At 31.7% G+C, this 12,643-nt stretch overlaps 2 protein-coding genes across 17 annotated transcripts in view; one reads left to right on the forward strand and one right to left on the reverse strand.

The window, feature by feature from the left end:
• Nucleotides 1-12,643, reverse strand: part of SUPT3H (SPT3 homolog, SAGA and STAGA complex component) — a 565,741-nt gene that overhangs the window by 505,264 nt on the left and 47,834 nt on the right. The gene's annotated exons all lie outside the window — the stretch shown is intronic.
• RUNX2 (RUNX family transcription factor 2) overlaps nt 6,006-12,643 on the forward strand; it is a 347,192-nt gene continuing 340,554 nt past the window's right edge. Inside the window, exons 1-2 of one of the 7 annotated variants that reach the window (XM_063666238.1) lie at nt 6,006-10,801; nt 11,002-11,125. In XM_063666238.1, coding sequence (XP_063522308.1) covers nt 10,664-10,801; nt 11,002-11,125 — 262 coding nt within the window. In that variant the 5' untranslated portion in view covers nt 6,006-10,663. The remainder of the gene's footprint in view (nt 10,802-11,001; nt 11,126-12,643) is intronic. The other 6 variants (XM_063666237.1, XM_063666239.1, XM_054490200.2 and 3 more) reach the window with 6 other exon arrangements.

The following is a 12,643-nucleotide window of genomic DNA, read 5'->3' on the forward strand; positions in this document are numbered from 1 at the left end:
GATCCTTATCTAACAACATACACAAAAATCAACTCAAACTGCATTAAACACAAACATAAGACATGAAATTGCAAAGCTGCTAAAAGAAAACAGAGGGGAAACGCTCTATGAAATTGGTTTGGATAATAATGTTTTGGATATGACCCCAAAAGAACTGGCAACAAAAGCAAAAATAGGCAAATGGGATTACAATAAACTAAAACACTTCTACAGAGCAAAGAAAACAATCAACAGAGTAAAGAAACAAGCATACAGAATGAGAAAATATATTTGCAAACCATACATCTGCAAAGGGGTTAATATCTAAAATATATAAGGAACACAAAAAACAAGTAACACAATTTTCAAAATGGGAGGTTTTCAGGTGATGAGAGCCTCACCCTCAGGAATAGATTAACACCATTATGAAAAGGACTTGCAGGATTGGGAGTCAATTCCAACTACATGACATACTGGAAAAGGCAATACTATAGACAGAGTAAAAAGATCCGTTGTCACAATGGTTAAGATAGTAAATTTATGTTATATGTATTTAACCACTATTATATACATGTATCAGTAAAAAGAAAGGGAAGAAAAAAATAGTTATTAACAGGGATTGTGGAGAGAGATGGCTAGGAGGTGCACAGAGGATATTTAGGGCAGTGAAACTATTCTGGATGACATCGTAATTTTGGAGACAGGACATTACACATTTGGCAAAACCTACGAAATGGTACAACATAAAGAATAAATCCTAATATAAACTGTGGACTTTAGTTAACTATAATGTATCAATATTGGTTCATCAACTGTAATTAAGTGTAGACCATCAATGCAAGATATTAGTAAGAGTAAACTGAGAGCTGTTGGCAGTGGCAGGAAGGTGAGAGCTTATGGGAATTCTCTGTACTTTGTGTTCAATTTGTCTGTAAATTTAAAACTGCACTGAAAAATAAAGTCTATTAATTTAAGACATTATCACTAACCAACTTTATAAATATTTCATGCAGTAAATAACTAAATAGCAATGCTAGAGTATATACCAACCAATTGTATTGAATAATCCATGAATTATTTCAAAAATATAGCAGTCTTTAGGATTTCTCAATTTTCAAAAAACATGAATTTATAACTATAAATGACAGGAGTCCTAGATATTTAAAATAGTACCAAGAGATAGTGAAATAAATAAAGTAAATCTATATTAACCATTTATTATTAGTCAAGATTTTATTTCTCAGAGATTTTCCTACTACATGATCATTATATAACTTTAAATGTCAAAACTATTTTTAATTTATTAATTTTGGATGAAAATCTTCCCTACATAAATATTAAATATCTCCCAGTCTTTCATAAAAAAGTATGTTTAAAAAAATGTTCCTCTTGTCAACTAGTTCCTTAAATTCCTACACTGATATCTTTTAAAATGTACTGAGGCAGACAGGGCAATCAATCTGCCATCACATTAAATGACCCTTGAAGATGTTTTTTGGGTTTGTACGTGTGTGTGTTTCCCTCTCAGACAAGCTATCTTTCTTACTGCTTACAATGATTTATGTGTTTTATAATTAAATTTGTGTCTTATAATTATGTGTCTTATGATGTGTCTTATAATTAAATATGGGAGGTACAAACAATCACTTTGGAACTTTATCATAAATGAGGGCAAACAGGAAATAACCAGAGTTTGTAAGGCAGGAGGAAGCAGGCAGAAAGATTCCTCCTCCATAACAAAATTACTTGAGACATATTCTTACCGATATATCTAATAATTAGAATTGCTTAAAATGATCATGGACAAAATAAAGTACACAATAATTTGAACTGTAAGCTGTTACTTAAAGCCATCCTATTTATATAAAATCTTAAGTGTTAACAGGCTAAAGATCTGAAATTCAGATCAGAATACAAGCTCAATTTGTATTTACCAATAAAAATACATAAAATATTACTTTTCTTACTCAGTAGTAACCATCATCATCAAATAATACTCAAAGTCTACCTAATGTAGGTAAATCCTCAGAAAATGAATTTACTTTGGATATTATGTCCAATGGAAGATGCAATGACTGTTTCTGGAAATACATAGTAATATCAAATATAACTAGTTACTTTTTCCACTCAGAACGAAATTCAAATATGGATAAAACAGAGGGAAAATAGCTGATCATAGTTGTTACTAAGATTTCTGCTAAAATATTTCATGCTTAGGCATTAAACATAGTGAACTCTAAAAGAACATTTCTGTGGATAATAAGTACATAAATCTTAACACCTTATTAGTAAGAATGAAAAGTAAATAAATTAAATATTGAGATTTAAGATAATTTATAGATGGACTCTAATCAAGATTATTTGGATTCCAACCTCATCCTAAAAGGACTTTAGGGTGACACAATATAATGATTATATGATCAAGATGAACCTGCATGACTCAATTCAAGAGATGGTTATTACATACCATAGACACGATCTTTCATGTAACAATATTATAAAAAAAATTTCCAAATACTTCAAGAATTCTATTATAATATAGAAATAAGAAACATGATCTTCATTATTACAAGTCATTTTTGCCTGTTCTATAAGAGGAGTGGACAAACCACTATGGCAGCTTCCCAGGTTTTTTGTTTTTGTTTTTTGAGACAGGGCTTTGCTCTGTCGCCCAGGCTGTAGTGCAGTGGCAAGAACACAGCTCACTGCAGCCTGTACCTCCTGGGGTCAGGTGATCCTCTCACCTCAGCCTCCCTAATAGCTGGACCACAAGCATACGTCACCATGCCTGGCTAATTTTTCTTTTCCTTTTTTTTTTCTGGTAGACATGGGGTCTCGCCATGTTGCCCAGGCTGGTCTCGAACTCCTGGGGGCAAGTGATCCTCCCACCTCAGCCTCCCAAAATGCTGGGATTATAGGTGTGAACCACCATGCCTGGCCACAACTTCCTGTTTTTGTAAATAAAATTTTACTGGAATTCAGCCATACTCATTTGTTTACTTATCATCTGCTTTCACACGGCAATGGCAGAGTTAGGTAGTTAACAGAAATCCTATGGCCCACAAAGCCAAAAATATTTACTACCTGGCCTTTTAGAAAAAGTGTGTCAATTCCTGGTAGGGCATCAACTAGTATAACACAAATTCAAAATTACTACTTTATACATAGAGATGTAGTCTTCTGATCATTAAAATATTGCTTGTAAAGTGTAATGTAGTAGTATAAACAATTTAGTAGTATTAGTACAGTTTTAGTAGTATAAATAATTTAGTAATAGTAGTACAATATAATAGTATTTAATGTAAATAAACTTTTTAAGGCTTTTATATATATATTCCAGAAGCATACAGTTAAGAATACACAAATGACATACCAATAACAGATGCTTGTTTTGATCCTCTAAAAATTTCTAGCCTTGAATAACCATAATACAAACTCATAATTCTTAAAGTTAGGATTTTCAAAAATATTTTACGATCTTCAATTTATATTTGCCATATATAAATAAACTGTGAAAACTAGCCATTTTTTTTTACTGTGAATAAAATTTAAAGAATAAAACTATAAACTAAAATCTAAAATTGCTGTATAGCCCAAGCTATTCATATTCACTCATTTTTTAAAATTTATTTATACATGAGTGAATTTTCCTCAAGTATCTGATTTCCATTTGAAATCAAATTTCTGTATCACTTAAACATAAAATGGTTTCAGAATTCACTGTTTAAGCTGAAAAATGCCTATATATCCTTTACTTATATTCACCAATTAACATTTTGACACATTTATTTTACAAATGTATTTATTTTATGAATGTATTTAATTAAATTTTATTAATTCAGCTCATATCTCTTTTAAGACTATGGATATTGTACTATAAAAACACGATAGCATTATCACATCTAACTTAATACGTATTCCATAGTATCAACACTATCCAGTCCATATTCCAAGTTTTCTCAAATATCCTAAAAGTGACCTATGTAGCTCTACTTTCAATCTAGCAACCAATCAAGTTTCACATACATGTTGATTTCTGACAGGTAAGCACCAGATCTTTCTCTAAACAATCTATTTGTATACAATACATTCTCTCTTCTATCCATAAACTTGTTCTCTTGGAAAGCGATAGGAACACAATTTCCCACTACTTACCTGCCAGAATCATTCAGCAATGGAAGGATATTGTGATAACCATAAGGAAAAACTGATTTTCCAATTATTTCTATAGAATCTGTTTTCTCTATGAAGCTAGAAAAAAATTGTAATCTCACCTTAGATGGTTAAAACATATTATAAATAAATACCTAAGAAACATTCATTAATCATCAAGTAAAAAGTCTTGTGACCTCCCAGTTCCCAAGAAGTTTTAATAGTTATCACTAATAACTTAATAAGAATCATGAATAATTATCCAATGCAGCATTTTATAAAAAGAAACAATTAACATTTTATAAAAGTCTAGAGTGATCTCTACTGGTCACTAAAAAAGCTAGTTTTAGAAAACTAGAAATACTTATTTTTAAACATATTCAAACAATTTTATAGTTCATTAAGCTGAATAAAGTTTTAATCATCCCATAAAAAGACTGGATAACATGTATATTATGCCTATGCATTAAGAAACAGACTTCTTCAGGAATTAGTTTCAATGCTTTCAAGCTTCTATTAAAGTATAAAACCTACATTTTAAACAATGCTTTATTATACCAATATTATAAAAATGCATACTTTTATAACTTTCTAATATTAATATAATTAAAATATATGAATATTTTAACATTTCTCTCCTGACTTCCTTAATCTTAAAAGTAAAATTAGTGCAAGTTTTTACTGCTATGCTTTCTGAGAAATTGAGATTTCCAATGGGAATACTGTCAAATATATAAAACAAAAAGATCAGTATTCTAGCACTTCATTTTCAATATATTTTCTATATTGTTAATTATGCTTGAACTCAAGGTATTTTCCAGCATAAGTTATACACAAGGCCTAACAAATAGAGACCTAAATCTGCAATCGCCTTTACTGGAACCAATGAAAAATCTATACACAGTAATGAAACTGGCATGCAAATAAAAGAACTGTCAAGACATGTATTCCTAAAAATAAGCCTACAATAACTATTTTAAAGGCTGTGTGTGGTCTCGCCCATATATTTTGGCAAGATGCACTTTCTCCAACCACAGTTAGATTCATCCAAAAGCAGTGGCACTGGAGAGCCTCTGTCTCACCTGTCAAAGTTGAAGAACGTTGTTCCAAAGACCACCATGAGTCCATGGAGAAAAGCCACAGTGCTACAGCTGTTATTGATAAGCAGTTTCTAGAGGAGAAAAAACTTCAAACAATTAAGCAAATCATCCTTAATAGAGATACAGACAGACATACGATGATATTCATGTTTAAATGATGAGATGACAATTACTGTGCCGGTTGTGAAACATAACACTGACAATTTATATACTGGAATGCTCAGAGGGGAATCCTTCATAAGTAACACTAACTTACAATCTTCTCTATTCTTCCTCTAACTAAACTTGTATACATTAGTTATCAATTCAAAAACTCTATTATATTCCCTTAAACCTTCAACAACCTCCTTTATAAACCTCAAAATTCATCTAAATTATTAAGTTACTAAATTCATCAAAATTGCTGAAGTCTGACAGCTAAGAGCACAGTGGATTAAGATTTATAAACGGAAACATTAAATATATTAAAACCCGATTTTTTTAGATGATGCCTTAACATGTTTTTCAACCACATTATAAAAGCAGTTCACATTTTTGCTTTAGAATAACCTCCCTACAGTAAAGCACATAGACTGATGGAGCAAGCCATTAACATAAAGAGCAAGAAAAACAATTACTTGAAAAAGAAATATGCCTCAGTGGACAATTCAAGTCCCACCCCTAACTTGGCAATAAAAGACATCTTAAAACAAATTGTAACGAAATATACATGACTATATTAAAAGTTTAGATAATGACACTGAATTTCTCAAAATTTAACTTATTTTTCCAAGTGATAATATCCTCTAATCCTATTTAATACTAAAAGAGTTCAATTGAAAGAGAGGAGATTTTCCTTTTGTACCTTTTCCAAGAAAGCTAATATACAAAAGATTCTCATTATAGGACAGTTTTACCTACAGCCATGTTCCATAGCACAAAGTTACAGCAGCGCTCCAACGTATACAACAATGTCCTACAGTTTCATTTACTATATTCTCTAAGTACAAAGGTTCTAAAAAGATTACTTTCATTTCTCCCTAGATACGTTAAATAGCATAGCTGGGATATTATTTTTCTTTGGTTTTGTCAGTAGCATGTTTGATATAAATTTTATTAAGTGGTAGTGTATGTAACATTGCATTGTGGGTAGTAGTTTCCTGCTTTAGTCTAGCCACATCCTCAGCTGTCATATGAGCATGTTTCCCACATTTTCTGCAAGTTCTCGCCTTTTTTTATTATTACAAAAATGACAGCATTCGAAGATGAATTGTTCTAATAATTACAAGAAACATGAATTACTTATATAGCTACATTAAACAAGTATGGATCACTGCACTTCAAAGAATAATCAAAGAAGAAAAACAAAGTAATCCTCATAATTAAAGTGTTAATACTATGTGAACAATGTATTAAAGTAAATTAGCATAAAAGGATTCAAGAAACAATTAAAAACAGCTAAAAGAAATTAAGTCTCCATAATCAGATGCCAATACTATCTAACAACTGAGGCATTACATATTAGAATATAACAATTTGTAATGAATGTTAAGAGCTCCAAATCTACCGAGTATTCATTAGTGAAGATTAATGTCAATATCCCCTACTAGAACTTAAGAATCTACTTTGAGGCTGTATAGAAATGAGGGAAAAAAGGAAGAGAAACCAAAAAAGCCTGAAGGAGAAAGAAAGGGAAAGAGGAGGAACGGGACAGACAGGTAGAGGGAGAGAGATAGGTAGAGGGAGAGAGACAGGGAGAGGGAGGGAGGGAAGGAGGGAGAGATTGACTTAGCATTTTCTCTTCTGGCATCCAGTTTCCACATAATCTCACATTTAGACAGCTGCTAAAACTAATCAAATGAAGTTGTTCAAACAATCAGGGAAATGGTGCTAGTTTGGGTTTTTACCTGATCTAATTAAAATAAACTGAGAAAAATACTCTCATTACAAAAAGTACTACAAAACAATGCCTTGTATACATACACAATCAGACAAATGTGCATGCAGTTGTGTACATAAACATATACCCCATTAAACAAGGAAATGGAATATTGCACAGTCACCATAATTTAACAGATGAAACAATACAAATTTTACTAACAGAAGTAGTCAATATAAGGCCAAATAGATCCCATGTAAGCTCAAACAGCTATGCATCAAATCCAAAAAAAAGAAAAATTGTCAAAAAAAGTAAGAGTCACATACCAAGATGAAACAATAAATTAAAAACTTCCTTCGTAAAACCTCATATTCAGAACATTTTAAGCCAAATTAGGACTTCTACAGTTTAAAAATTCCTGCATCAAACCATTTTCTCCTTTGTTTTTCAAAGAATTAGCAGCAAATAAAAGAATAGAGTTAGCAGCAAATAAGTCTAAAACAATCCTTTAAAAATGCACAGAAATGAGCACAATATTGATAAAGTAAAACTAATGTATTAAAATATGATCATTAGTTAAGAAAATAAAAAATTACTCAAATGGTTACAATGAAGACACACGTAGCATTTAAACACAAATACCTTGGTATTTTCAAAAGTTCAGCCAATTCTGACACATTTTATTCACTACAAAGCAATGGAGAAGCAAGATACCAACAACTTTTTTTCTTTGAAACTGATTTCAAGATCAAAACTTTATTTCATTTCCGTGGCATTAAAGTACGTGATTTATACAGTATACCTAAACTTGTTGCTTACTTCAAAACAGCAAATACTAACATGTCCCCAAAGAGAATAAAATTTTATGGGTCTTTAAAAAGCAAAAAATAAAAATAAAAATAAATCTGTGGTTTTCAATTTCTGATTATAACCATGGTATAAATCTATAATCAAGAGCTGTATTTGCATTGACTTTTCTAAATCAGTATCTCTTCACCACGTGTAGTAAGCTATTTCTAATGAAACACACTGTTATCAAATGTGTACCAATTATCAAATGTGCCCCAGTTATCACTGTTTTTCAAATTTTTACAACAAAGTAATATTTGCTCCAAAGAGGATATATTTTCATTTTAGGAAAAAAATTCATGTGGATAATGAATATACAAACTTGAAAGCACATGACTTCACTATCTTTCTCCTGCTAGAATTTGATAGGTCTCACCCAGGACAAAAAGTGCATATATAACAATATCTACTAAACTCTCATGCGTTAAGAATAATAATCCTGGTCCAAAAATTACATGCAGGAGGACTACCTGCAAAAAGTGAACAGGTAATTAAATGACAAATAGATGTTAAAAATTACTTAAATTCCAGGTCAATTTGAAGAGCCAAACTTTACATAAAGAAGATTTTAAGGAAGAAAATAGCAAAATGTTGGGTTTGTAAGATGTTTCAGTGAATACTAATGTAGAAACTATAAGCTTATTTGAAAAGAAGAAAACCATTTGCTTATCATACTACAGCAGCTACCTACATATTTTCAATTAACTGATTCTGGTATTATAGGTACACATGAAACTATGTTTGGAAATCCCACAAGCTATATAGACAAAACCCTCCTTTTGTTTACTTTGGATACTAATTAGAGATACAGATAATATGGATACAACTTATTTATAAAAGGGAAAAAATAATTTTTCTCTCCTTCACATGAATAACTGCATGTTAAATGAACGCTTTTACCTTTCAATGTAAAACCTGTTTACACATACAATAAGGCATGATAAGTCCATAGTTAAAATAAAACACCGAAATGTATTTCTGGTTTTTTATCACTAAAAGTTTATTCTGAAAAGGTTCTGGACATTTGAAAAATAAAGGACTAGAATCATTCCCATACCCTACCAGTGTATTTTGGGAAAATCAAATTTTCTGTAAAGAAACTTATGAACATATTTGTACAGTTACTGTGATCTAATATGAACCAAAAGCAGATAATGAATAGCACTAGGAAGAACACGGGGATATTTTAGTTCTAACACCCTCCTGTCTCCCTAGCCGTTACCTCCTTGTACTTTCCAAATAATCTTTTGTAATTCACTGTCTCCGCCCACCCCATTTACTTTATGCCACTCCTAGTTACTGTCACACTAGGAAGAAGTCTAACATGCAGATTTAGAGTGGCATGGATAAATGGCAAAAAAATGCCTAGAAAATTGGTCTGTTCGCCTTTATAATTTTTGTTGAAAAATACTCCATCGCTCCCAACTGATGAAAACAGGAAGCTCTATTCATAAATATAAAATTCACTGCCTATGATATATAATCATCCTAATAAGAAAATGAGTTCTATACATACTTGTCCAAAGGGGCAAAAAAGGAGATAGTTTCCCAAAGATGTTTCCAATTTTCTTCTGAATCAGAATTAGCAAATCGAGACGACTAACATACTCTGTCTGTGGGCATTATTCCTTACTACACACAGCATTTTGTAATTTATTTCAAAGCTTCCATTAGAAACAAAAAAAATACATAGCTTCTGTTAACCCACTCTATTCTAAGCTCATAGAATCGAATACTGAACAATCTACATCATAACATAAGCATTTTACTTTATAGAAGATCTGTTATCAGAAACTCTATTAATGTCTAAACTACTTAAAGAACTATATAAACTGAATACACTTCCATGAAAGACAAAAAATATTACAATCATAAAGAAAACTAAGATTCATCCCATAAACTATATTACAATCCCTGTCATTCATTTTTTAAAGATCTTCAAACTAGGCATGAGATAATGGTATACATGAAACATTACATTTAATCTTTATTGTGAAGGCCGCCATCTAATATATTGATAATAAACTAGACAGACGTGATTTAAAATTTGTAAAAGAATGCGCAGACTAACACTTTCATGACAGCCAATTATAGTCAAGCCTAGCAAGCAGTTTGCAACCAGACCTTAAGGTAAACTTTTTTTTTTTTTTACAATGAGTTACAGATTCATAAGTTTAAGAAGACAAGAAAAAGGAAAACAGAAGGAATCCAGCCACCCAGCAAATATGAAGCAGACCCCAGAATGTGATACAGTCCAAAGATGTGAATTATTGTAAATCATCACTGTTGTTCAGAATTTCACACAGACTCTTGAGCCAATTTTGTTCATTTTTCCACAGACACAATAATGAACTAAAAAGAGGAGGCAAAAAGGCAGGGGTTGAGGGGGGAGTAGAAAGGAAAGCCCTTAACTGCAGAGCTCTGCTCTACAAATGCTTAACCTTACAGGAGTTTGGGCTCCTTCAGCATTTGTATTCTATCCAAATCCTCATGAGTCACAAAAATTAAAAAGCTATATCCTTCTGGATGCCAGGAAAGGCCTTACCACAAGCCTTTTGTGAGAGAAAGAGAGAGAGAGAAAGAGCAAGGGGGAAAAGCCACAGTGGTAGGCAGTCCCACTTTACTTAGAGTACTGTGAGGTCACAAACCACATGATTCTGCCTCTCCAGTAATAGTGCTTGCAAAAAAAGGAGTTTTAAAGCTTTTGCTTTTTTGGATTGTGTGAATGCTTCATTCGCCTCACAAACAACCACAGAACCACAAGTGCGGTGCAAACTTTCTCCAGGAGGACAGCAAGAAGTCTCTGGTTTTTAAATGGTTAATCTCCGCAGGTCACTACCAGCCACCGAGACCAACAGAGTCAGTGAGTGCTCTCTAACCACAGTCTATGCAGTAATAGTAGGTCCTTCAAATATTTGCTCATTCTCTTTTTGTTTTGTTTCTTTGCTTTTCACATGTTACCAGCTACATAATTTCTTGACAGAAAAAAATAAATATAAAGTCTATGTACTCCAGGCATACTGTAAAACTAAAACAAGTTTTGGGTATGGTTTGTATTTTCAGTTTAAGGCTGCAAGCAGTATTTACAACAGAGGGTACAAGTTCTATCTGAAAAAAAAAGGAGGGACTATGGCATCAAACAGCCTCTTCAGCACAGTGACACCATGTCAGCAAAACTTCTTTTGGGGTAAGTGTTACCATTTTAAAAATCCTGTAAGATATGAACCTGTTAAACATAAAGGTATGATTCTTTGATAAACTGCTAGCTTTTCCAAATAGTATATTAAAGATCCTAATTATGCTATCTTGTTGCATTAAGAATTGAAAAATGAAATTTCTGTACATATTTGCCTTTGGTATCTGTAATGTATCTAATTTTCAAAGTAATGACTTGAAATAGACAAAATTAAATTATCTCACATTGATCAAAATGTGCTCTAGAGTTATAGAGGTGAGGATATGAAAACAGTAAAAGAAACAGTTTAATACTCTCATTAACCCTCACCAGAAGAAAAGTCAGATCCTAAATTAATCAAAGCATTATAAATTATTGACTCCGGCAGCTCCCAATATTTGAGCAAACTTCAAAAAGGAAGCAATTTTACAAAATAACAGACCACAGAATTATCTCAACATTATGGTCTACCATGTATAACACAGAAATAAACCCGTAGTACAGTTAACATTTTAACCAGCTCAACTAAAAGAAATCTATTTATAAATTCAAACTGTATCCTATCTAAATAAGTTTGTTTCTAAACAACTTTATATAAGTATACATTCAGCTGAAATAAAATTATGATAAGCACATCACAGCCATTTTTAAAAGATCTTTATAGTTGCCCAGGATATTGAAAAGTTCATGGAAGTATTTCAAAACTTACATGCAACTGCATTTTTCTATATAATTTTAATTTTACATCTACACACTGTTTATCCATAGACCTTGTTATAAACACACAGCAAACACTGAAACGTCTAAGATTCTTTTAATCACATTCTTGGACCTACCAAAATGAATAACTGCTGTTTAGTCTCATGAAAAATAAAGCTCCATAAGGATACCCCGTATGATTTTTAAAAGCCACAACTATTAAACCCATGCTGGACTTTAAAAGAAAGTAGGCATAATCTAGTCCCTTAATATTTAATTTCAAGTTAGTGTTGATACAGATATGTAAATGACTTTAACATTCATCAGCTGATGTGTTATTATAGCAAAATATCTAAACACACTTACAAGATTCTCTTTATGATGTCCAATACGTTCCAACTACAAGGCAAGTTTTCAAAAATTTTTCTTATATCCATTAAAATAAATCTTCTTGCTGTGTACATCTATTTAACTCTGCTTTTAACTTACAACTAATGACTGGAGTTTCCTTTACTCCTCCTACTTCACACATTTTAACTGGATACTACTAGAGGATCAGTCTCAGTTTAGGTCAAACAGAAATAATTAAACCTGAAGGGAGAAAAAAAGGTTTCTCTTACAGGGTGAGGAAATGTACTTTGTATTTTACAAAAAAATGTAAAATTGCTGTAGTGACTCCCTCAATAGCTGTAAGTGGGCCCCCTCAGTTATATATATATACAATATAATAATCACAGATTAATTTAAAATTTTAATGATGGTACCAAGTATTACTCTAAAAACTTCTATATTAAGGAAGCAGGACATAAATACAGCTAGACTACATTACAA

This window comes from Pongo pygmaeus, chromosome 5 (genome assembly GCF_028885625.2).
Source record: "Pongo pygmaeus isolate AG05252 chromosome 5, NHGRI_mPonPyg2-v2.0_pri, whole genome shotgun sequence".
In the NCBI taxonomy this organism is placed as follows: Eukaryota; Metazoa; Chordata; class Mammalia; order Primates; family Hominidae; genus Pongo; species Pongo pygmaeus.